This window comes from Salmo trutta, chromosome 12, assembly GCF_901001165.1.
Source record: "Salmo trutta chromosome 12, fSalTru1.1, whole genome shotgun sequence".
NCBI classification, from domain to species: domain Eukaryota; kingdom Metazoa; phylum Chordata; class Actinopteri; order Salmoniformes; family Salmonidae; genus Salmo; species Salmo trutta.
Window position 1 is genome coordinate 80,741,713 of NC_042968.1, and position 25,450 is coordinate 80,767,162.

General features: G+C 42.1%; 3 protein-coding genes across 4 annotated transcripts; 1 reads left to right on the forward strand and 2 right to left on the reverse strand.

Moving 5' to 3' along the window:
* Positions 1 to 1,278: 1,278 nt before the first annotated feature.
* zbed4l2 (zinc finger BED-type containing 4-like 2) lies at positions 1,279 to 5,161 on the reverse strand. 2 transcript variants are annotated; one of them, XM_029769864.1, is made up of 2 exons: positions 4,660 to 4,824; positions 1,279 to 4,209 (listed from the first exon to the last, which is right to left on the reverse strand). In XM_029769864.1, exon 2 carries the CDS (start codon positions 4,187 to 4,189, stop codon positions 1,703 to 1,705), a length of 2,487 nt encoding a protein of 828 aa, XP_029625724.1. In that variant the 5' UTR covers positions 4,190 to 4,209; positions 4,660 to 4,824; the 3' UTR covers positions 1,279 to 1,702. The 2 variants fall into 2 exon arrangements, with proteins under 2 accessions (XP_029625724.1, XP_029625723.1); XM_029769863.1 differs by lacking the exon at positions 4,660 to 4,824 and adding an exon at positions 4,848 to 5,161 and having other exon boundaries at positions 1,290 to 4,209.
* An 18-nt stretch (positions 5,162 to 5,179) lies between these two features.
* On the forward strand, positions 5,180 to 18,747 carry napaa (N-ethylmaleimide-sensitive factor attachment protein, alpha a). Its single transcript, XM_029769868.1, has 11 exons — positions 5,180 to 5,397; positions 6,865 to 6,947; positions 7,044 to 7,160; positions 7,357 to 7,403; positions 7,557 to 7,634; positions 7,942 to 7,997; positions 8,127 to 8,211; positions 13,845 to 13,949; positions 14,035 to 14,103; positions 14,272 to 14,322; positions 17,716 to 18,747. The coding sequence occupies exons 1-11, from the start codon at positions 5,303 to 5,305 to the stop codon at positions 17,815 to 17,817; spliced, it is 888 nt and encodes a 295-aa protein (XP_029625728.1). The 5' UTR covers positions 5,180 to 5,302; the 3' UTR covers positions 17,818 to 18,747.
* On the reverse strand, positions 18,689 to 25,392 carry LOC115204360 (radial spoke head protein 6 homolog A). Its single transcript, XM_029769867.1, has 7 exons — positions 24,987 to 25,392; positions 24,685 to 24,904; positions 21,505 to 21,804; positions 20,964 to 21,413; positions 19,684 to 19,825; positions 19,428 to 19,545; positions 18,689 to 19,308 (listed from the first exon to the last, which is right to left on the reverse strand). Exons 1-7 carry the CDS (start codon positions 25,085 to 25,087, stop codon positions 19,077 to 19,079), a joined length of 1,563 nt encoding a protein of 520 aa, XP_029625727.1. The 5' UTR covers positions 25,088 to 25,392; the 3' UTR covers positions 18,689 to 19,076.
* Between the last annotated feature and the right edge of the window lie 58 nt (positions 25,393 to 25,450).

Sequence of the window (25,450 nt, forward strand, 5' to 3'; positions counted from 1 at the left end):
TGATGATCTTCATCAGATGACACACCTAGGACATTATGTTATACAATACATGCATGTTTTGTTCAATCAAGTTCATATTTATATTAAAAAACAGCTTTTTACATTAGCATGTGACGTTCAGAACTAGCATACCCCCCGCAAACTTCCGGGGAATTTACTAACAATTTACTAAATTACTCACGATAAACGTTCACAAAAAGCATAACAATTATTTTAAGAATTATAGATACAGAACTCCTCTATGCACTCGATATGTCCGATTTTAAAATAGCTTTTCGGATGAAGCACATTTTGCAATATTCTAAGTACATAGCCCAGCCATCACGGGCTAGCTATTTAGACACCCGGCAAGTTTAGCCTTCACCAAAATCAGATTTACTATAAGAAAAATGGTCTTACCTTTCCTGTTCTTCGTCAGAATGCACTCCCAGGACTTCTACTTCAATAACAAATGTAGGTTTGGTCCCAAATAATCCATCGTTATGTTCCATCAGCGACGTTTTGTTCGTGCGTTCTAGACACTATCAGAATGGTAAATCACGGTCGCATGCATGGCGCATAACGTGACAAAAAATTTCTAAATATTCCATTACCGTACTTCGAAGCATGTCAACCGCTGTTTAAAATCAATTTTTATGCAATTTATCTCGTAGAAAAGCGATAATATTCCGACCGGGAATCTGCGTGTCTGTAAACAGAGGGAAAAACAGAAAGGCGGGGGAGGCCAGTGCCCGCGCCTAAGCCCTTTGTCCTCTGATAGACCACTTAGCAAAAGCGCTCGTGTGTTTCAGCCAGGGCTTTGAATTATGTCATTCAGGTTTTTCCCGGGCTCTGAGAGCCCATTGGAGCCGTAGGAAGTGTCACGTAACAGCAGAGATCCTTTGTAATGAATAGAGATGACAAAGGGCAAGAAATGGTCAGACAGGGTACTTCCTGTACAGAATCTTCTCACGTTTTGGCCTGCCAAATGAGTTCTGTTATACTCACAGACACCATTCAAACAGTTTTAGAAACTTTGGAGTGTTTTCTATCCAAAGCTAATAATTATATGCATATTCTGGCCAGGACTAATAATCAGATTAAAATCGGGTACGTTTTTTTATCTAGCCGTGAAAATACTGCCCCCTAGCCATAAGAGGTTAAAATAAATGTTATTGAAATACTTTTGTTTGTTTGAAAATGTTTGAATGTTTTTTAACCATTCCTTTAGTGCAACAGTTCTTCACGGATAGTGTTTGAGACATTTCTTACTTCTAAATGAACATCATGCTGCAATTATTGAACAAGCGTCGCTGCTGAACCAGTGTTTTTACTTCATGCAAACCAAGGACAAAGTGCAACAACTCCTAACAACTTTACATATAAGATACATATTATTTGGTATGGTACACATTGAAAGCACTTTACAACGACTTATGATGAAAATTCACAGCTCACATGTAGATATGTAGGCCAGACGCTAGTAGGCCAGACACTTTTTACATGTAAAAACAGATGGCACACAAGTGTGGCTTTGAGCCCAATAGCTGCATTATTTTTTTGCCTTGTCATTGATTTTTCAACTCTTTACCTAGATGAGTTGAAATCAGCTAAATCTTAGGCAGGAATGGATGGATATTTTCTCACAGGCCTATGTTGAGTGTGCATATCCACAACTCTGTTCTTACTATAATAAAGGAAGGTATATCGACTGACTACAAGCTCACAACTCCTCCCCTCCCATCCAAGTCTTGCTCTCATAGGACACTAAAGACTGATACAGAGTCTCTCTTGTCTTCTTGGCTCCATTCCTGTCACTGCCCCTTTCTTCATGCCCCATAGACCCTCCCATCAGTTTCTCCACATAGTCACTGTTCTGGTGAAGGAAAAGAATATGATCCAAATGCTGGGGCCCCAGAATGGCCCTCCGTTGAGCAACAGTAGTCTCTCTAGGAGCAAAAGCTCTGTCTGCAGCCATAGCCGTAGTAGGAATAGCCAGAAATGTACGGGCAAGTCTGGCCACGGCAGGGAAGCGATGCTCCTTGGAGTGCCACCAGTGGAGAGGTGACAGGCTACGTTTGCACAACGGCTCTGCAATGTAGTTCTCCAGCTGTTGGTGGATCTCAGGCATTCGCTCAGTGGGATCCTCTCCTAGCAGTATGTCGTACATGGTTTTGGCCACTGGGCTCACTTGATTATAGGAAGGGGGTTGCAGATGAACGATTGTTGACTGAGAGTTAATCAATCTCATATTAGTCACTCCCCTTTCCCTTCCCTCTTCGCCCTTCTCATCATCACCTCCTTTATCACGCTCTCTGCTTATTTCCTCTGCCTCTATTTGCGCTTGAGCAGATAACAGTTCTTTAACCTTGTCGTGCAGCTTACTACGCGCATGTGGGCTGAGGAAGCGCAGCTCCTTAAACCTCGGGTCCAGGAATGAGGAGAGGACGGCAGGGCTGTCCAGTAAGGCCTCCTCTTCACTCAGTCTCCACTGTCGCTCCATTCCTGACTGCACGGTCTCCATGACTCCTCGAGCCACAGGGCAGCTGCTCTCTGCGATGTGTTGCCTTAGGACACGGAATACGCCATGCAGGCACGGCATAAGGGCGGAGATGGACACATTTATGTCCTCACTCAAAAAGGAGGCAGCGATGCGCATGGTCTTAAGAACTGGCACCAGCTCCTGGAGGAGGCGCCACTGGTGGTCCACTAAATTTGGAGCAGCTTTCTGCTCCTCTAGAACTGAGCTCACCACCCATTTCAGCCCTAGCAGACTCTCACACATTTCGATTGTAGTTGCCCAGCGCCCTGGGTCATCCAGCGCCAGACAAGCACCGGCTTTATTAGCAGCTTCTGCTTTGTGGATCAGAGCGGCAGCAGCAGGTGTGTCATGCTGGAAATGTGAAATAATCCTACGGGCCTCAGAAAGAGCCTGTCTGACAGGTTCCATCCATAGTCCTTCCTGGATGCAGAGTTTGAGGGCTTCCCCTGCACAGTGTAATGCTACCCAGCTCGCTGGAAGATCCTGAGGCGATTGGCCTGGTCCAGCAATTTGATTTTCTTTCTGAAGTCCCATATTCACAGTCCCTCTGGCCTCTGAGGTCCTGGGAGTATCGTGCACAACACAGAAAACAGAGCTCTGGGGGAGATGAAAGTCAGAGAGAACTGCCTTTAGGGTGTCACCAAATTGAGTGAACCCACTTCCACAAGCCCTCTCTCTGATATCGGTCATGGGACGGGTCTGCAGCACACAACGGGCCAAGCGCCAGTCTTTGTCAATAAAATGTGCACTTACAGTGAAGAACAGCCGGCCGCTTGCTCCCACCTCACAACCTGCTACTGACCGCCAGTATTCAGTGCAAAGTGTTATGCCACGTGGTGCGAGGCCAGACTGAAGACACTGCTGCAGTTGCCATTTAAGAACATCATAGCGATGCCAAATAAGGCTGCCGAGCTGAGAGGGAGATGGCACTTGGTACTGTGGTTCTAAGCAGCTCAATAGAAGACGAAATCCCCTCTCCTCCACCACAGACAGTGGCTGCAAGTCCCTGTACACCACTTCTAATATTAGGTCAGTCAGGAACCCAGTTCGCTTATCATTGGACTCCTTGATACAAGTGCCACTGCGATTGCTATCACCAAAGTGGTTGTTCTCACTGTATAGTAATCCAGTATTTGAATGTGCCGGTTCCAAATCTCGGCTGCAGACAGGGTTTGCATTGGCACCGCCTCCTACATCTGGGGGAGCACATGTGATTCGTGCACGTTTGGCCGTCCCTTGTTCAGGAGAGAAGTCAGCATCCTGCTGCTCCTCTTTTACAACTACGTGCAAATCTGGCTGGAACATGCATGTGTTAGCAGTAGTAGATGTAGTGGAGACGTTGCAGGGGAATCTGGGCTGGGCCATTGGCTGAGGTGATGTAGCTGGAATCGGGGCCAAGGCCACCACTGTGTTATGGAGTACAGGTGGCCCATTGTCGCGTATATTATGTTTGCGGACAAGGTGCTCCCTCATAGTCGTAGTGCTGTTGTGAAAAGACAACTGTCTCTTGCATATATTACACTCAACATACATCTCATTAAGCTGGATATAGTAATTCCAAACTGTAGACTTGCGCCTATCCAGAACCAGTCCTGGTGCTCCCCGATCCCCCCTTCTCCTCAAATTTGGTCCAAGACTGCTGGACAACGGGTACCCTCGGAAATCCATGTTAGAGTTGTCAGAGATCACTGGAATGCAAGATAAATACACATTTGTTCAATGTTAGGTCAATCTGTGACTTGTTACATAGCTCCCAAATATTAACATGTAGAAAAATAATTGCCATTTAACTACCTTGGCAATAACTAATTAAAAAGGGCACAGAAAACATGCACTAATTGTATGACCATCATGTTTGGCATGCATGTTGATTTCCTTTTCTATCTCAAAACATGACTAAGGATCTCAAGATGTTCTCCTGACAGAAATATTTTCTCCACCAAAGAGTTAGAGGTTCCTTGCTCCTGGCCTGTCTGTCAGTTCAGACTAGGGTCCATTGATCTTTGATAATGGTATATTTCACCTGAGATGAACGACTATATCAAACTATTAATTATCTCGAGTCCAGAATAACTTGATTATTATATATTTGTTATTTTTTTAACTGCATCACAAATATCGGAACTCCATCTGAATACCTTCATAAAATTACGGCGCCCGTAGTTTCAAAATAAGGCCGTCTCTATCAAACTAAAGACCTTTGAACGGGAACTGATCAAAGACTTTGGGTTATAGTCAAAAGTGCATACGCTGAGAAAAACGTGAAACATTCAAATAACCAAATACAATTTTGACCAAATGAATGCATATGATCATGCAAAAATACCTGTGATTTCCGAGTCTGACTCTACATCATCACTAGGTTTAGCTTTAGTGACGAGAGGATGTTTTTTTCGCAAATGGTATTGCAAGCTTGTTTTGCTGCAGTGGTAGGAAAAGCTCTGTTCGCAATGGAAACAGTAAACTATGCTTTTGTCTGTTAAGATTCCTTTCGCATCCAATTTAAAGCCAAAACTTCCATATAAACTTCCTTTGAGTGGTTTATAGCCTTCCATTGTTAGTAGTAAGGGTCAGTGATATAGATAACCTTTGCTAAAATGTCTCAGAAAAGTACCATACCACCACGTGTTTTTATTACTGATCACCTGATTTTACACTTCCGGTTTCAGTGTGACGTGACGCGTAGTTAAACATAAATACGTTTAACTGAGTTTACAGTTTTCTGCAGTGGATACCGCGTACGATTTTCAGAGCTCACGAATAATCATTTGGTTTAAAAAGATGGATAACTCCGGGAAAGAGAAGGAGGCTTTGACTCTCATGGCGGAGGCTGATAAAAAGATGAAATCCTCACGAGGATTTGGGACGTTGTTCGGGTAAACGCAAACTGGCCTAGCTAACCTTTGGTAGCTGTCGTTGGCGTGTTTGTTTTGTATTAGCTAACGTTCGCCACTTGTTCCAGATCCCATACATTTATTTTAACATGAAAGTATGTAGCTGCGAAACACAATAAAAACCACTAAAATAATAACGTTATGTACAGTGGCGATAACGTTAACTAACTAGCAATGTCCCACACCAAATGTTTAGCCACAGTCTACTCAGATTCCCTATTCATCTGTGGTCTACTGACAGTGTTGTCATTTCACTTTGCTGGCTCCATCTGTTAAGTGGTTTAGCCAACTCCTTTTTGCCTCCCCCCAAAAAATGTTTTTAAACAAGATAATGACCACATATCTCTGTTACTTTTCTGTTTCATGAGTTACAGTTGTTTTGCAACATCTCTTTTTTGTTGCTTCTCTTTATGAATTATCTTTATTCCATACTTAATAGTCTACGTATATATTATTATGATTTTATTTCCTATAATTTCTCTAGTTTTTGGAATCAAACGAGGAAATTAGCATCAAAACATTACATTTACATTAAATATTACAAAAATGATTTGAGATTTATTGCAAGAAAAGTTTAAATATCGACAATATCCCATAATTTGCCCCCTCCGCTTTCTTAATCATAAACTTTGTTAACATCCAATTGGCAACAGATTTTCATGCTACTATTCATAAATCCGCATTAAAAACTATATGTGCATTTTCCCAACAGAGATGTTTCCATCAAATTGGATTTGTTGCAGATAAAAGGCTGTGCGCGATGACGTAGTGCAAATAAAATATATTTTGCGGTTAAATTCCCATGTACGGAATAAAACATACACGTTAAATGGGTTTCCAACGGATTTTCCACTCTACTGATGGTTATCACACTTTTTTTTGCTTTATATAGTCTGCTATTGGCAAGTGCGCTCCAGCCCACAGCCCTATCGAGGGTCTTATTCTGGTGACGCTGTAATCGATGTTTGGCTGCCATTTGACAAACAAAAATAGTCTCGCTCTTTTGTCCATAATAATAATCTCATCATGTAGGCTATATGTGCTCTCTAGCCAACAGCGCTGTTGGTTAGAACCACGTGCCAATACCAGAGTTGGCACACTCGCAATATATCGCAATATTGTTTGGAACCCCATTTAACTTGTGTTTTTTATTCAGTACATGGGAATTTAACAGCAAAATATATGTTATTTGCATATATTTTACGTCATTACGCACAGACTTGTATATGCAACAAGTCAATTTGATGGGAACATCTCTGTTGGGAAAATAGGCATATTGTTTTTATACGGATTTAAAAATATTTGCATAAAAATCTGTCTCCAATTGGATGGGGAAAAAATATCGGGAACACCTTTTTTTTGTCTTGTTCCTTCGTTGTCATGACCAACATGTTTTGATAGTGATATGTAGTATTAGGTCTAAATAATATTTTCTGTCTTTTTCTCCAGAGGTTCATCCCGCAAGTATGAGGAACCCTGTGACATGTATGTGAGGGCAGCAAACATGTTCAAAATGGCCAAGAATTGGAGTGGTAAGATTTGGTTAGAATTGAATAGTGGACATTTAGAACTGCAAGGGGTGTGTGGGGTGTAACCAACATAATATCTTGGTTCATATTTTGTTCCAGCTGCTGGCAACGCATTTTCTCAAGCAGCACACCTTCATCTGCAGATGGACAACAAACTCGATGGAGCCATCAATTTCCTTGATGCAGGCAATGCTTTCAAAAAAGCAGACCCACAGGGTACATCCTGTTTTACTTTACACTCTGAAAAAGATTACAGTTGCATTATCAACATTATTGGGTTATGGGACAGATATATATATATATACACACACATGTTATTATATTCTCAAGGGTTGAGAATATATGCCACTGTATATGCCCTATTATAATGTAATTTGGGGTTTCTAATTGAATGTACTTTTTATCTCCACAGAGGCCATCAACTGCCTGAACCAAGCCATTGACATTTACACAGACATGGTGAGAAGCTGGGAGTATTTCTGCATTCACTACACAGTGTAATAATAAAGAAGTAAATCTCAAGCCTGCTCAATGATAGACAATTGTGCCTAGTGTTCAGGAGCACTGGTTGTATGGTGTGTTGATTATTATTTCACCTCTTCTTGTCTGCAGGGCCGTTTCACCATCGCAGCCAAACACCACATATCTATTGCTGAGATCTACGAGAGTGAGCTATTAGATGTTGATAAGGCCAGTCACTCACAAGAGCCTAATAGAGAATGTGGTATCCTGTAATGTATTTTATATATTTTTTATTTATTTCACCTTTATTTAACTAGGCACGTCAGTTAAGAACAAATTCTTATTTACAATGACAGCCTACACCTGCCAAACCCGGACGATGCTGGGCCAATTGTGCGCTGCCCTATGGGACTCCCAGTCACGGCCGGGTGTGATACAGCCTGGATGTACTGTTTTCATAGATCTTTCGCACATATTTCAGCCTTTGATATCAATGAGAGGCCATGAAAAGTAAATGTGAATTTTTTATCCACAGGCCATTTGTCACTATGAACAGGCAGCAGATTACTACAAAGGGGAAGAGTCAAAGAGGTATTTTAACGTTCTTGCATAATCCCTTATGGGATTTACTGGTGTATTCCATCCCAATTTTCATACTTTTCTCTTGGTGTTGTGTAAATGTCTTTTGAACTGATTATTTACTTGCCAATCTAATTGTAGTGCTGCAAATAAATGCCTTCTGAAAGTTGCTACCTACACTGCCCAACTGGAACAGTACCAGAAAGCCATTGACATTTATGAACAGGTGTGTATTAACTCATGTACATTGCATTCAGAAAGTATTTAGACCCCTTGACTTTTTCCACATTTTGTTACGTTACAGCCTTATTCTAAAATGTATTCAATAGTTTTTTCCCCTCATCAATCTACACACAATACCCCATAATAACAAAGTGAAAACAGGTTTTTAGAAATACTTTATTTACATAAGTATTCAGACCCTTTGCTATGAGACTTGAAATTGAGCTCAGGTGCATCCTGTTTCTATTGATCATCCTTGAGATGTTTCTACAACTTGGAGTCCACCTGTGGTAAATTCAATTGATTGGTCATGATTTGGAAAGGCACACACCTGTCTATATAAAGTCCCACAGTTGACATTGCATGTCAGAGCAAAAACCAAGCCATGAGGTCAAAGGAATTGTCTGTAGAGCTCTGAGAGAGGATTGTGTCGTGGCACAGATCTGGGGAAGGGTAGCAAAATATTTCTGCAGCATTGAAGGCCCCCATGAACACAGTGGCCTCCATCATTCTTAAATGGAAGATGTTTGTAACCACCAAGAATCTTCCTAGAGCTGGCCGCCCGGGAAAACTGAGCAATTGTGGGAGAATGGTCTTGGTCTGACAGAGCTCCAGAGTTCCTCTGTGGAGATGGGAGAACCTTCCAGAAGGACAACCATCTGTGCAGTACTCCACCTTTATGGTAGTGGCCAGACGGAAACCACTCCTCAGTAAAAGGCACATGACAGTCTGCTTGGAGTTTGCCAAAAGGCACCTAAAGGACTCACACCATGAGAAACAAGATCAAATCAAATTGTATTTGTTATATGCACCGAATACAACCTTACCGTGAAATGCTTACTTACAAGCCCTTAACCAACAATGCAGTTCAAGAAATAGAGTTAAGAAAATATTTACTAAATAAACTAAAGTGAATTAAAAAAAATAAAAAAATAAAGTAGCACAAGAAAATTACATAACAATATTGAGGCTACAGTGAGGGAAAAAAGTATTTGATCCCCTGCTGATTTTGTACGTTTGCCCACAGACAAAGAAATGATCAGTCTATAATTTTAATGGTAGGTTTATTTTAACAGTGAGAGACAGAATAACAAAAAAATCCAGAAAAACACATGTCAAAAATGTTATAAATTAATTTGCCCTTCGGCCCTTCTTTTCCACTTTCAGCTCCTTTATCTTGCTCACATTGAGGGAGAGGTTGTTGTCCTGGCACCAGACTGCCAGGTCTGACTTCCTCCCTATAGGCTGTCTCATCATTGTCGTTGATCAGGCTGTTGTGTCGTCAGCAAACTTAATGATGGTGTTGGAGTCGTGCTTGGCCATGCAGTTGTGGGTGAACAGGGCGTACAGGAGGGGACTAAGCACGCACCCCTGAGGGGTCCCGTGTTGAGGATTAGTGTGGCAGATGTGTTGTTGCCTACCCTTACCACCTGGGGGCAGCCCATCAGGAAGTCCAGGATCTAGTTGCAGAGGGAGGTGCTTAGTCCCAGGGTCCTTAGCTTAATGATTATCTATCTTTGTGGGTACTATGGTGTTGAGCTGTAGTCAATGAACAGCATTCTCACAAAAGGTGTTCCTTTTGTCCAAGTGGGAAAGGACAGTGTGACATGCAATAGAGATTGCTTCATCTGTGGATCTGTTGGGGCAGTATGCGAATTGGAGTGGGTCTTCTGTTTCCGGCATGATGGTGTTGATGTGAGCCATGACCAGCCTTTCAAAGGACTTCATGGCTACCGACTTGAGTGCTACTGGCGGTAATAATTTAGGCAGGTTACATTCGCTTTCTTGGGTACAGGGATTATGGTGGTCTGTTTGAAACATGTAGGTATTACAGACTTAGACAGGGAGAGGTTGAAAATGTCGGTGAAGACACTTGACAGTTGGTCCGCGCATGCTTTGAGTACACATCCTGGTAATCCATCTGGCCCTCGGCTTTGTGAATGATGACCTGTTTTAAAGGTCTTACTCACATCGGCTACGGAGAGCGTGATCACACAGTCTTCTGGAACATCTGGTGCTCTCATGCATGCCTCAGTGTTGCTTGCTTTGAAGCGAGCATACAAGGCATTTAGCTTGTCTGGTAGGCTCGCATCACTGGGCAGCTCGCTGCTGGGTTTCCCTTTGTAGTCCGTAATATTTTTCAAGCCCTGCCACATCCGATGAGCGTCAGAGCCGTTGTAGTAGGATTCAATCTTTGTCCTGTGTTGACACTTTGCCTGTTTGATGGTTCGTCTGAGGGTATAGCGGGATTTCTTTATAAGCGTCTGGATTAGTGTCCCGCTCCTTGAAAGCGGCAGCTCTAGCCTTCAGCTCAGTGCGGATGTTGTCTGTAATCCATTGCTTCTGGTTGGGACATGTACATAGTACAGTCACTGTGGGACGACGTCGATGTACTTATTGATGAAGCCGGTGACTGAGGTGGTATATTCCTCAATGCCATTGAATGAATCCTGGAACATATTCCAGTCTGCTAGCAAAACAGTCCTGTAGCGTAGAATCCGCATCATCGGACCACTTCCATTTTGAGTGAGTCACTGGTAATTCCTGCTTTAGTTTTTGCTCGTAAGCTGGAATCAGGAGGATAGAATTATGGTCAGATTTGCCAAATGGAGGGCAAGGGAGAGCTTTGTATATGTCTCAGTGTGTGGAGTAAAGGGGGTCTAGAGTTGTTGTTTTCCCCCCCTCTGGCTGCACATGTGACATGCTGGTAGAAATGAGTTAAAACTGATTTAAGTATGCCTGCATTAAAGTCCCCGGCCACTAGGAGCGCCACTTCTGGATGAGCATTTTCTTGTTTGCTTATGGCCTTATTCAGCTCGTTGAGTGCGGTCTTAGTGCCAGCATCGGTTTGTGGTGGTTAAGACGGCTACGAATAATATAGATAAGAACTCTTGGTAGATGGTGCTTATCATGAGGTATTTTTCATTCAAGGGTTTTTCTTTATTTGACTATTTTCTACATTGTAGAGTAATTGTGAAGACATCAAAAATATGAAATAACACATATGGAATCATGTTGTAACCACAAAAAGTGTTAAACAAATCAAATCATTTTGATATTCTTCAAATAGCCACCCTTTGCCTTGATGACAGCTTTGCACACTCTTGGCATTTCTCTCGACCAGCTTCATGAGGTAGTCACCTGGAATGCATTTCAATTAACAGGTGTGCCTTCTTAAAAGTTAATTTGTGGAATTGCTTTCCTTCTTAATGCGTTTGAGCCAATCAGTTGTTGTGACAAGGTATGGGGGGTATACAGAAGATAGCTCTATTTGGGAAAATACATATTCCAATACATATTCCATATAAGTCCATATTATGGCAAGAACAGCTCAAATAAGCAAAGAGAAATGACAGTCCATCATTCCTTTGAACGTTTCTTCAAGTGCAGTCTCAAAAACCATCAAGCGCTATGATGAAACTGGCTCTCATGAGGACCGCCACAGGAATGGAAGACCCAGAGTTACTTCTGCTGCAGAGGATAAGTTCGTTAGAGTTACCAGCCTCAGAAATTGCAGCCCAAATAAATGCTTCAGAGTTCAAGTAACAGACGCATCTCAACATCAACTGTTCATAGGAGACTGTGTGAATTAGGCCTTCATGGTCGAATTACTGCAAAGAAACCACTACTAAAGGACACCAATAAGAAGGAAAGACTTGCTTGGGCCAAGTATTACGAGCAATGGACATTAGACCGGTGGAAATTTGTCCCTTTGGTCTGGAGTCCAAATTGGAGATTTTTGGTTCTAACCGCTGTGTCTTTGTGAGACGGTGTGGGTGAACGAATGATCTCCGCATGTGTGGTTCCCACCCTTAAGCATGGAGGAGGAGGTGGTGTTATGGTGTGGGGGTGCTTTGCTGGTGACACGGTCTGTGATTTATTTAGAATTCAAGGCACGCTTAACCAGCATGGCTACCACAGCATTCTGCAGCGACACGCCATCCGGTTTGGGCTTAGTGGTACGATCATTCATTCTTCAACAGGACAATGACCCAACACACCTCCAGGCTGTGTAAGGGCTATTTTACCAAGAAGGAGAGTGATGGAGTGCTGCATCGGATGACCTGGACTCCGCAATTCCCCGACCTCAACCAAATTGAGATGCTTTGGAATGAGTCAGACCGCAGAGTTAAGGAAAAGCAGCCAACAAGTACTCAGCATATGTGGGAACTCCAAGACTGTTGGAAAAGTATTCCAGGTGAAGCTTGTTGAGAGAATGCCAAGAGTGTGCGAAGCTGTCAAGGCAAGGGTGGCTATTTGAAGAATCTCAAATAGAAAATGTATTTTGATTTATATAACACTTTTTTGGGTACTACATGATTTCATAGTTTTGATGTCTTCACAATTATTCTACAATGTAGAAAATAGTCAAAATAAAGAAAAACCCATGAATGAGTAAGTGTTATAAAACTTTTGACCGGTAGCGTAGATGCTCTGTCCTGACGATGTCGTTGTTCAGCCACGTCTCGGTAAAACGTAATATTTTACAGTTTTTTTTTTTTGTAATGTCCGGTTGGTAGGATAGTCTTAATTGTAGATCGCCCAGTTTGTTTTCCAATGATGGCACGTTGGCCAATAATACGGAGGGAAGTGGTGGTTTACCCACTCGTCTGCGAATTCTTACAAGGCACCCCACCCTCCTCCATCTTTTCTTCACGCTGATGATGGGGATTTGGTCCTTGTGTTGACAAAGCAGTATATCCATCACATCGGACTCATTAAAGAAAATTATCTTTGTCCAGTTCGAGGTGAGGAATCGCTGTTCTGATGTCCAGAAGCTCTTTTCGGTCATAAGAGATGGCAGCATCAACATTGTGTACAAAATGAGTTACAAACAATGTGAAAATACAGAAATAGCTCATTTTGGTTAGGAGCCCGTAAAACGGCAGCCCCCCCCCCCCCCATTATATTGCCTATCAAAGCTGTCTGATGAAACCAAGATTGAACTCTTTGGCCTGAATGCCAAGCGTCGCGTCTGGAGGAAACCTGGCACCATCCCTACGGCAAAGCATGGTGGTGGCAGCATCATGCTGTGAGGATGTTTTTCAGCGGCAGGGACTGCGGGGACGGTTCACCTTCCAACAGGAAAACAAACCTTAGCACCCAGCCAAGACAACACAGGAGTGGCTTCGGGACAAGTCTCTGAATGTCCTTGAGTAGCCCAGCCAGAGGCCGTACTTGAACCCGAGCGAACATCTCTGGAGAGACCTGCGATGTTCCCCATCCAACCTTCTCTGCTCTGCAGAGAAGAATGGGAGAAACTCCCCAAATACAGGTGTTCCAAGCTTGTAGTGTCATACCCAAGAAAACTCGAGACTGTAATTGCTGCCAAAGGTGCCTCAACAAACAAAGTACTGATTTAAAGGGTCTGAATGCTTATGTAAAGGTGATATATTTGTTATACATTTGCAAATAAATCTAAACCTGTTTTTGCTTTGTCATTATGGGGTGTTGTGCATAGATTGAGATTTTTTTAATCCATTTTAGAATAAGGCTGGAACGTAACAAAATGTGGAAAAAGTCAAGGGGTCGGAATACTTTCCGAATGCACTGTATATTATGGTGATTTAAATCACCAATTAACTTAGTGGGCTTTCCCAATTACCTTATTATGAGTTTGTTTTGTGTAATTCCTAGATCGGAACATATGCAATGGACAGCGTCCTGTTGAAGTATGGCGCTAAAGACCACTTCTTCAAAGCAGCTCTGTGTCACTTCTGTGTGGACATGCTTAATGCAAGGGTGAGCCTTTTATTTCTGTATACCTACATCACACAGCCTCTATGTACTAGTTTTGACCCTGTTCATATCTCTTGTCTACCAACAGCTGTCTGTACAGAGATATGAGGATATGTTTCCAGCCTTCTCAGACGCTAGAGAATGCAAACTGATTAAGGTAAGTCTATTGTGTTTCAAAGTTAAACAGCTCTTTAAATGGCTTTTTATCTGAGTTGATCATTTATTGAACATTTATGGTTATTTGTAGTAGAAACCAAAAATTAAACATGGCATTTCCTGAGTGTTGTATTGTATACAATACATGTCTTTATGCTTATTTTAACAGAAACTTCTAGATGCATATGAGGAGCAGGATGTTGACGCATTCACTGATGCGGTAGGTTTTTCTTATACTTGCCATTCCATGATAACTGAATTAGAGGTCGACTGATTAATCGGAATGATCGATTAATTAGGGCCGATTTCAAGTTTTCATAACAATCGGTGATCGTCATTTTTGGACACCGATCATGGCCGATTACATTGCATTCCACGAGGAGACTGGGTGGCAGGCTGACTACCTGTTATGCAAGTGCAGCAAGGAGCCAAGATAAGTTGCTAGCTAGCATTAAACTTATCTTATAAAAAACAATCAATCTTAACATAATCACTAGTTAACTACACATGGTTGACGATATTACTAGTTTATCTAGCTTGTCCTGTGTTGCATATAATCGATGCGGTGCCTGTTAATTTATCATAGAATCATAGCCTACTTCGCCAAACGGGTGATTTTTAACCTCTCTCGCGTATGTGGGACGAAATCGTCCCACCTAGTCAACAGCCAGTGGAATCGAGTGGCGTGATATTCAAAAACCTTAAAAATGCTATAACTTCAATTTCTCAAACATATGACTATTTTACACCATTTTAAAGACAAGACTCTCGTTAATCTAACCACATTATCCGATTTCAAAAAGGCTTTACAACGAAAGCAAAACATTAGATTATGTCAGGAGAGTACCCAGCCAGAAATAATCACACACCCATTTTTCAAGCTAGCATATAATGTCACAAAAAACAAAACCACAGCTAAATGCAGCACTAACCTTTGATGATCTTCATCAGATGACACTCCTAGGACATTATGTTATACAATACATGCATGTTTTGTTCAATCAAGTTCATATTTATATAAAAAAACAGCTTTTTACATTAGCATGTGACGTTCAGAACTAGCAAACATACCGAAAACTTCCGGTGAATTTACTAAATTACTCACGATAAACGTTCACAAAAAACATAACAATTATTTTAAGAATTATAGATACAGAACTCCTTTATGCAATCGCGGTGTCAGATTTTAAAATAGCTTTTCGGCAAAAGCACATTTTGCAATATTCTGAGTAGATAGCACGCCATCACGGGCTAGCTAATTTGACACCCACCAAGTTTGGCGTTCACTAAACTCAGAATTACTATAAGAAAAATTGGATTACCTTTGCTGTTCTTCGTCAGAATGCACTCCCAGGACTTCTACTTCATCACCCAATGTTGTTTTGGTTCCAAATAATCCATAGTTATGTTCAAATATCCTCTGTTTTGTCCGTGCGTTCAGGTCCCTATCCGAAGGGTGACGCGCGGGCGCATGTCGTGACAAAAAAATTCAAAATATTCCATTACCGTACTTCGAAGCATGTCAAACGCTGTTTAAAATAAATTTTTATGCGATTTTTCTCGTAAAATAGCGATAATATTGCGACCGGGAGACATTGTTTTCGTTCAAAGACTGAAAGAAGAAAACGGTGTCTTCACGTGCGCATCCGTGTCATTGTTCTCAGATCGACCACTATCCAAATGCGCTACTGTTTTTCAGCCAGGGACTGCAGAGTAATCATTTCCCGTTCTGGCGCCTTCTGAGAGCCTATGGGAGCCTTAGAAAATGTCACGTTACAGCAGAGATCCTCTGTTTTCGATAAAGAGGCTATAGAAGGCCAAGAAATGGTCAGAGAGGGCACTTCCTGTATAGAATCTTCTCAGGTTTTGGCCTGCCATATGAGTTCTGTTATACTCAGACACCATTCAAACAGTTTTAGAAACTTTAGGGTGTTTTCTATCCAAATCAAACAATTATATGCATATTCTAGTTTCTGGGCAGGAGTAATAACCAGATTAAATCGGGTACGTTTTTTTTATCCGGACGTGAAAATACTGCCCCCTACCCAAGAGAAGTTATCAAGCGCATTCGCGAAAAAAGCGCCTTTCTTAAAATCAATACACAAGTATATATTTTTAGACCTCCGTATTTAGTTAATATTGCCTGCTAACATGAATTTATATTAACTAGGGAAATTGTGTCACTTCTCTTGCGTTCTGTGCAACAGAGTCAGGGTATATGCAGCAGTTTGGGCCGCCTGGCTCGTTGCGAACTGTGAAGACCATTTCTTCCTAACAAAGACAGCCTACTTTGCCAAACGGGGGATGATTTAACAAAAGCACATGTACCTAACCATAAACATCAATGCCTTTCTTAAAATCAATACACAGAAGTATATATTTTTAAACCTGCATATTTAGTTAAAAGAAATTCATGTTAGCAGGCAATATTAAACTAGGGAAATTGTGTCACTTCACTTGCGTTCACTGTACGCAGAGTCCGGGTATATGCAACAGTTTGGGCCGCCTGGCTCGTTGCGAACTAATTTGCCAGAATTTTACGTAATTATGACATACATTGCACAACCTTCAATGTTAACAGGAATATTTAGACTTATGGATGCCACCCGTTAGATAAAATACGGAACGGTTCCGTATTTCACTGAAAGAATAAAAGTTTTATTTTCGAAATGATAGTTTCCGGATTTGACCATATTAATGACCTAAGGCTCGTATTTCTGTGTGTTATAATTAAGTCTATGATTTGATATTTGATAGAGCAGTCTGACTGAGTGGTGGTAGGCAGCAGCAGGCTCGTAAGCATTCATTCAAACAGCACTTTCGTGCGTTTGCCAGCAGCTCTTCGCAATGCTTCAAGCACAGCTCTGTTTATGACTTCAAGGCTATTAACTCCCGAGATTAGGCTGGTGTAACCGATGTGAAATGGCTAGCTAGTTAGCGGGGTGCGCGCTAATAGCGTTTCAAACGTCACTCGCTCTGAGACTTGGAGTAGTTGTTCCCCTTGCTTTGCAAGGAGCGATGAGTAACGATGCTTCGAGGGTGGCTTTTTTCGATGTGTTCCTGGTTCGAGCCCAGGTAGGGGCGAGGAGAGGGACGGAAGCTATACTGTTACACTGGCAATACTATAGTGCCTATAAGAACATCCAATAGTCAAAGGTATATGAAATACAAATGGTATAGAGAGAAATAGTCCTACAATAACCTCAACCTAAAACTTCTTACCTGGGAATGTTGAAGATTCATGTTAAAAGGAACCACCAGCTTTCATATGTTCTGAGCAAGGAACTTAAACGTTAGCTTTTTTACATGGCACATATTGCACTTTTACTTTCTTCTCCAACACTTTGTTTTTGCATTATTTAAACCAAATTGAACATGTTTCATTATTTATTTGAGGCTAAATTGATTTGATTGATGTATTATATTAAGTTAAAATAAAAGTGTTCATTCAGTATTGTTGTAATTGTCATTATTACAAATAAATAAAAATCAGCCGATCAATCGGCTTTTTTTGGTCCTCCAATAATCAGTATCGGCATTGAAAAATGATAATCGTTCGACCTCTAAACTGAATTATGTTTGTCTATTAAACCATTTCTACTTCTCTTAACAGGTGAAGGACTTTGACTCCATCTCAAGATTGGATCAGTGGAACACTACTATGTTACTGAGGATAAAGAAACAAATACAGGATGACGAGAGTGACCTTCGCTAATCCCCTCCCCTCTACTAATCCATCAGAACTAATCATCATCATGAAACTATCACATCACATTCCTGAATAACTTACCAATCTTAAATGTTTCTCTCTGAGTGGTTTCATCCTTTAATCACCAGGCATTGAACCCTTTAGTGTTTCATAACTGTCTATCCACGTATCAATCTGTGTGATGTGTTGTCAAGCAATAAGGGTCCTGGCCCAGACCCCAAAGAACTACTGGCTAAACCCTGTGTAGAATAGCACCAGGTAGATAAAGGTGTAGCCTACTGTACTAGCTAGCCCATCCAAATGAGGTGGATAATAACTTTGTTGTAGTTTTTTCTGTTGTGTTGTTTTCTGTAATAGTAATTCCACACAACTGTCTTAAGTGTTAATGGTTTTAGGTCATTTCTGACCTGGACATTTCCAGAGGCAACAGTATATTCTACTAGAACATACAGTATATGTCTTAAATTGGTTAGTTAATTAAAAACAGTGTTTTAGTCATAAGTTGAGGCGTCTACTGTTAAATATATTGGTCATTGCTCAATTATGCTGCTGTTGTGTTACACAATAGCAAAGTCTCATCAGCCAAAAATGTTTTAGTTGCTATCTTATATTGAATTAAGACTTTGGAAGAGATGGAACACATGTTTTTAACTCTGTTGATGAGTATAAATATTTCAGTGGGTCTACTAGCAGCCATTCCTTCCCCTTTTAATCATTATTTATTGATCTCTGAACTGTGAACATTTTGAATTTTGTTTCATTATACTGTAGATACTATTTTTATGTTGTCATTCCAAAGGAGACCTCTTTAAATTCCTACACAGGAAGCTGGATTACCTCAGTGCTATTGGCAGAACTAGGATGATTCCATGGATTAACCTGTAATAAATCATGTTTTATTTATTTCACATCTTGATTAAACATTTGGTTTTCAATTATCTTCTGGCTTGATTAATAAGAGGTAACATGTTGTACATGTACATTAAAGTATGCATTACTCAAACAGCTGTATTACACAGCTACAGATGACTGTGATTGAAGGATGTGCAAGTTTGCAGTGAAACAATAAAATGTAAGTCGCTCTGGATAAGAGCGTCTGCTAAATGACTTAAATGTAAAATGTAAATGTATAAAAGCAGTTCATTATCCATATAATTGTCTGCCTCATTTGATTTGCGAATTGTTTAATTTGTGCTTTCTTGACAAATTATGGCTTTAGTCAAGTCAATTTTGTAATGTAGTGTCTGTTTCCTACAAAGTCTTCCTTAATCATCATCATCCTCTTCATCTCCACCCAGGCCCTCTGTCTCATCTTGGGCAGCCTTCTGCTCCTCTAGGGCTGCTTTCAGGGCCTGCTCTTCCTCCAGACTAGGGTCCAGGGCCTCTGTGATCTCTGGCCCGCTGGTGTATTCTCGCTGGGGCATTGTTGGAAAAGTTGGGGTGCAGGCTTCCCCTGCAAATTTCAGGCCCCAGCCAAAGTATATGTTCTCAAACTTCCTAAATTAGGAAACAACAAAAACATTTATTTGATTGGGGATGTTGTCTATGCCACAGTTACAACAACATACCAAAACATTCCCTGAATAACATTCAGAAAATAAAGAACCCAAACTTACTTTCCACTGGCATAAGCATAAGCCCCTGGCCAGAGGTTGGAGCGTAGCACTGCAATAGCAAATTGAGAGATGAGGGTGGAGGACATCTTGGAGCTCCAGGGAGGGGTGGTGGTAATCTCTAAAACGCACATACAAGCAAACAGTCAAAATTTGTTTAATACATTAAAATGTTTTATAACAGACAGCATGCTACCAGAATCGAGTGAAAATGTCTCTTCACCTTATCGTAGGCCAACACAGACTAGAATAGACTGACCTGCATCCTTAGAGAGTGGTGTGAGGAGGGGGGGGCCCACCTCTGGCTCAGGCTCCTCAGCCTCCTCCTTCACCTCTTCATCTGCTTCCTCCTCAAAGTCATCCTCAGGCTTCTCGGCCAGGTTCACCCACACACAGCGACCCTAGGATAGGCCATATGATAATTTACAGGGCAAAAAACACACAGCGACCCTAGGATAGGCCATATGATAATTTACAGGGCAAAAAACACACAGCGACCCTAGGATAGGCCATATGATAATTTACAGGGCAAAAAACACACAGCGACCCTAGGATAGGCCATATGATAATTTACAGGGCAAAAAACACACAGAGACCCTAGGATAGGCCATATGATAATTTACAGGGCAAAAAACACACAGCGACCCTAGGATAGGCCATATGATAATTTACAGGGCAAAAAACACACAGCGACCCTAGGATAGGCCATATGATAATTTACAGGGCAAAAAACACACAGCGACCCTAGGATAGGCCATATGATAATTTACAGGGCAAAAAACACACAGCGACCCTAGGATAGGCCATATGATAATTTACAGGGCAAAAAACACACAGCGACCCTAGGATAGGCCATATGATAATTTACAGGGCAAAAAACACAGCGACCCTAGGATAGGCCATATGATAATTTACAGGGCAAAAAACACACAGCGACCATAGGATAGGCCATATGATAATTTACAGGGCAAAAAACACAGCGACCCTAGGATAGGCCATATGATAATTTACAGGGCAAAAAACACACAGCGACCCTAGGATAGGCCATATGATAATTTACAGGGCAAAAAACACACAGCGACCCTAGGATAGGCCATATGATAATTTACAGGGCAAAAAACACACAGCGACCCTAGGATAGGCCATATGATAATTTACAGGGCAAAAAACACACAGCGACCCTAGGATAGGCCATATGATAATTTACAGGGCAAAAAACACACAGCGACCCTAGGATAGGCCATATGATAATTTACAGGGCAAAAAACACACAGCGACCCTAGGATAGGCCATATGATAATTTACAGGGCAAAAAACACACAGCGACCCTAGGATAGGCCATATGATAATTTACAGGGCAAAAAACACACAGCGACCCTAGGATAGGCCATATGATAATTTACAGGGCAAAAAACACACAGCGACCCTAGGATAGGCCATATGATAATTTACAGGGCAAAAAAAAAATGGTCTGGAGTATACCTGAAAATTGCTGATCAAAATCACACAGGAAAATGAATGTTTTTGAGTCAGCGTTACCTGTTGGAGAATATGTTGAACATGATGCACCCAGGTGGATAGAGATTCTGCCATTTCAGGAACAGGAATACCCTCAAAGTCAGGATTCTCTTCAAAGCTGTCTCGGGCTCCCTCCTCTTCCTCCTCACCTTCCTCCTCTCCAAACTGGTAGAACCCGAGTGGACTAACCTGTGTGCTGGCAGAGATGCGAGCAATTTGGGCTCGCAAATAGTTGGCCTCATTGCCAGGGAAAGGAGGATAGCTGACGATGGGGGCATCCAGTCTCCCTGTGAAGAATTTGCGGATGTGGCGCGCAGCTGTAATCTGGGTAGGAGTGACAGTGGGCAGCCTCATCCAGGGAAGGCCAGGCTCTCTGCACACAAAGTAAGTGAATTTGTTCACACCTGTGCGGTTGTCCTCCGTTGGCACCACAGGTGGCGGCTTGAAAGTGGATCTTGGGAGTGTATCAATCTAAAAAGAAAAGTCATTATACATTTTTCATAAAAGAAGAAACGTAATATGAAAGCAACATACAGTCAGACAGGTTTTTTCAGTAACTCACCACTTCCACCACCTCAGCTTCCTCATCATCATCCCGAGGTTCTCCTTCTGCGTCTTCCGCTGTTTCCTCATGAATCCCTTCCTCCTCCTCCTCCCCATCTCTGTACTCACCCTCAGCAACAAGATAGTTGCCCTCAGTGCCCAGGATTTTACCCCAGAGTCGGCAGCGTGCTAGTGGTTGGGAATTTACCAACTGCTTGAGTGCCAGGAAAACCCTCAGCATCTCCTCTCTGCCCAGTCCCACTCCAGCCTGCTCCAGTAAGAAGCCAACTTCACTCACATTGGGGAGCGGTGTTTCTACCTAATGAGACATAGACACATTGAAATAATTATTGATCACACTATACAACTTGCTCATTCAGTCCCCAGATCAGTCTTGGTAAAGTGAATGTGCAAGGACCACTATCGTAATTTGTTTTCTTAGCAGTTCCTCCTCTTGGTAAAGTGACCTGATTTTGGAAAAGAAAATGAGGGGTGTCACTGTGCAGAAATATATAAAAATCAATGGAATGGAACTATATTTTACTATCAGATTTCACTACAGCACTTATCAGGGCCGGTCCTTGCCGTTCTGCCAGACCAATGCTGCCCGAAAACTAGAATAGTCCCTTTAAACAAAATGAAAGGTGAAAATATATTTTCTGTATGTTTACGTTGAAAAGGCATATTTTTCAGACGTTGAAAAATACGCATTTTCCGGATGTTGAAATCAGGTTAGTTTTGGGTTCTGAAAGAAAGTAAAAAAAAAAAACGTTTTTTCCAGATGTTGAAAATATGTATTTTCCGGATGTTTAAATCAGGCAAATGTTTGGTTCTGAATGAAAGTTGAAAATAATATCTGTTTGGGCCAAATCAAGGCTAGTCCAGACTGGACAAAATCACCAAAAATAGACCTCTATGATTGGTCAATGTCTGGTTCAGATTTGGTCCAGACCGAACCAAAAATCAATGACCTGTGGGAATTGAAATAAAGGCCAGTCTGGACCACACCAAATCTGAACCAAACATCGACGTCTATGACTGGTTCAGATTTGTTCCGGACCGGACCAAAAACCAATGTCTGTGGATGTGGAAATCAAGACCTGTCCCTAACTGCACCAAAAAAGACATCCGAAAGGCGTCGCCCGGCCGTGCTTACTGAGGTGTAGTGTTGCCCGAAATTTAATTTTATGAATTTCCATCTGTACAGCCTGTAGACTAATGAAAAGGTCACAAACTAATTCTACCATATCCTATATCTGCTACATGATTTATGTTAGATTTTTAGATGCGATTCTTTAAGGAACGTTGGTGGAGCGCTGCAGCGATGCATCTCTCCAACAGCACCGTGGAGAGGCGCGCTGGGAATGGACAAGATAAATATTTTGCGGCCCATATGCCACTGTTTGAGAGAAATTGTCATTATTTTTTGACAGAATTATGTGAGTTTTTTTGTGTTGTTGTTGGTGGTGCGTATCGGCCAGTTTAGCTCATAAAGTGCCGCCAGGGATATACATCATTTTTACATGCGAATACAGCGTTTTATTATTGATAGGCTGGCTATATCAGCCTCAATTTAACTTCAGAGTTGCTTTTTTCTTTCTGAGGACTAACCAGGGACATTTCCGGGGACAGCTCTAGACAGGACACCTAAATCGGGGTCGTCACTGGTTACCACAGTCACAAAGAGATATTTCTAAAATGTATCTTCTTAAAATCTCATTTTAAACCTAACCCCACTGCTAGCCTTGTGCCTAACCCTAACCTTAAATTAAGACCAAAAAGTACATTTTTCCCCCCCAATGAATTTTTACAATCTAGACGTTGTGGCTGTGGTAAATAGTGCGATCAGTTTGCTGAACAACACGTTTTCCCAAAAACGTTCCTGAACAGACTTTGAGATACACTACATGACCAAAAGTATGTGGTCACCTGCTCATTGAACATCTCATTCCAAAATCATGGGCATTAATATAGAGTTGGTACTCGCCTTTGCTGCTATAACAGCCTCCACTCTTCTGGGAAGGCTTACCACTAGATGTTGGAACATTGCTGTGGGAACTTGCTTCCATTCAGCCACAAGAGCATTAGTGAGGTCTGGCTGTGTTGGGCAATTAGGCCTGGCTCGCAGTCGGAGTTCCAATTCATCCCAAAGGTGTTTGATGGGGTTGAGGTCAGGGCTATGTGCAGGCCAGTCAAGTTCTTCCACACCGATCTCAACAAACCATTTCTGTATGGACCTCGCTTTGTGCACGGGGGCATTGTCATGCTGAAATAGGAAAGGGCCTTCCCCAAACTGTTGCCACAAAGTTGGAAGCACAGAATCGTCTAGAATGTCAATGTATGCTGTAGCGTTAAGATTTCCCTTCACTGGAACTAAGGGGCTTAGCCAGAACAATGAAAAACAGCCCCAGAACATTATTCCTCCTCCAACAAACTTCACAGTTGGCACTATGCATTCAGGCAGGTAGCGTTCTCCTGGAATCCTCCAAACCCAGATTCGTCCGTCAGACTGTCAGATGGTGAAGCGTGACTCATCACTCCAGAGAACACGTTTCCACTGCTCTAGAGTCCAATGGCGGTGAGCTTTACATCACTCCAGCCGACGCTTGGCATTGTGCATGTGTGTGGCTGCTCGGCCTTGGAAACCCATTTCATGAAGCTCCCGACGAACAGTTCTTGTGCTTTCGTTGCTTCCAGAGGCAGTTTGGAACTCGGTAGTGAGTGTTGCAACCGAGGACAGACGCGCTTCAGCACTCGGCGGTCCCGTTCTGTGAGCTTGCGTAGCCTACCACTTCACGGCTGAGCCGTTGTTGCTCCTAGACGTTTCCACTTCGCAATAACAGCACTTACAGTTGACCGGGGCAGCTCTAGCAGGGCAGATATTAGACAAACTGACTTGTTGGAAAGGTGGCATCCTATGACGGTGCCACGTTGAAATTCACTGAGCTCTTCAATACGGGCCATTCTACTGCCAATGTTTGGTCTATGGAGATTGCATGGCGGTGTGCTCAAATTTATACACCTGTCAGCAACGGGTGTGGCTGAAATAGCTGAATCCACTAATTTGAAGGGGTGTCCACATACTTTTTGTATATATTGTGTGTTTGTTTTTCCACAGGTCATTCAGTACTGCAGCGTTTCCGTTCAATTGAACGTTCTATTACATTTTTGGTACTGAACGCAGCCCTGGCCACCTTACCTCTTGGTCACCATCATCACCCCCTCCCCATGAAAACAGCAACATCTGCTGCTCAGCCAGGAGCTGTGCAGCAGGCGACAGAGGTATGTCTCTCAATGTGCTCTGCTTGTCCAGCAGCAATCCCCGCTTCACCTCATGGCTCATGTCTTCAATTACGTCAACCACATTTTCTGGGCGCTCATCCATCACCTTGGTCAGTACCCGTGCCAAATGGTCATAGCTGGAAAGGTTGGAGAAGAGTGTCATACTTTACTTACACACTAGCATCACCCATCCACTATTGCAATCATACAAATACTCACAGGTTGAGGTTACTTTTTGTACTATTTTTTAGCATAAAGGCCTTGAAGCAGATCGATGTCTGCTCCCTTTGATCGTTCAGTGGTGCTCCCCCTGACTCCATATTTCTTTCGTTCCCAACAAAACAGAAAACGGTTCTGTCGTGAAAACAACTCGCTAACACCAAGTACCGCGGTTAAATTTAGGTTGTTTATCATGCGTTAGAAATCAACACTTTTCCAAAACATTAAAAAGGCCAATATCAACAGATAGCTTTTGAAAATTGCTATCCAAGTTCCTTTCCAGAAAGTCCACGTTACCAGCGGCCTGTTTCTAGGGTAAATAATACTGTTGCTGTGCTCGTGGTACTTCATGCATAAAATGTCCACAAGTCGCAGCATATCCTCCACTCCTAACAGTCTTTAAAAATGTAATGACATGCAGGATCTTGCTGCAGGTTGTCTCAATCGAAGCATGAAATAAAGGT

Bases quoted from the DNA above. Each gene is read 5' to 3' on its own strand.
- zbed4l2 (XM_029769863.1), bottom strand. From the start codon at position 5,076: ATGGAAGGCTATAAACCACTCAAAGGAAGTTTATATGGAAGTTTTGGC. The intron at 4,210-4,847 runs GTATTTTTGCAT...CTTGCATTCCAG, and splicing joins GTCAGACTCGGAAATCACAG to TGATCTCTGACAACTCTAAC.
- LOC115204360 (XM_029769867.1), bottom strand. From the start codon at position 25,087: ATGGAGTCAGGGGGAGCACCACTGAACGATCAAAGGGAGCAGACATCG. The intron at 24,905-24,986 runs GTGAGTATTTGT...CAACCTTTCCAG, and splicing joins ACAAAAAGTAACCTCAACCT to CTATGACCATTTGGCACGGG. The intron at 19,826-20,963 runs GTAACGCTGACT...GGCCTATCCTAG, and splicing joins TTCAACATATTCTCCAACAG to GGTCGCTGTGTGTGGGTGAA.
- napaa (XM_029769868.1), top strand. From the start codon at position 5,303: ATGGATAACTCCGGGAAAGAGAAGGAGGCTTTGACTCTCATGGCGGAG. The intron at 7,404-7,556 runs GTGAGAAGCTGG...TCTTGTCTGCAG, and splicing joins TTGACATTTACACAGACATG to GGCCGTTTCACCATCGCAGC. The intron at 8,212-13,844 runs GTGTGTATTAAC...TGTAATTCCTAG, and splicing joins CCATTGACATTTATGAACAG to ATCGGAACATATGCAATGGA.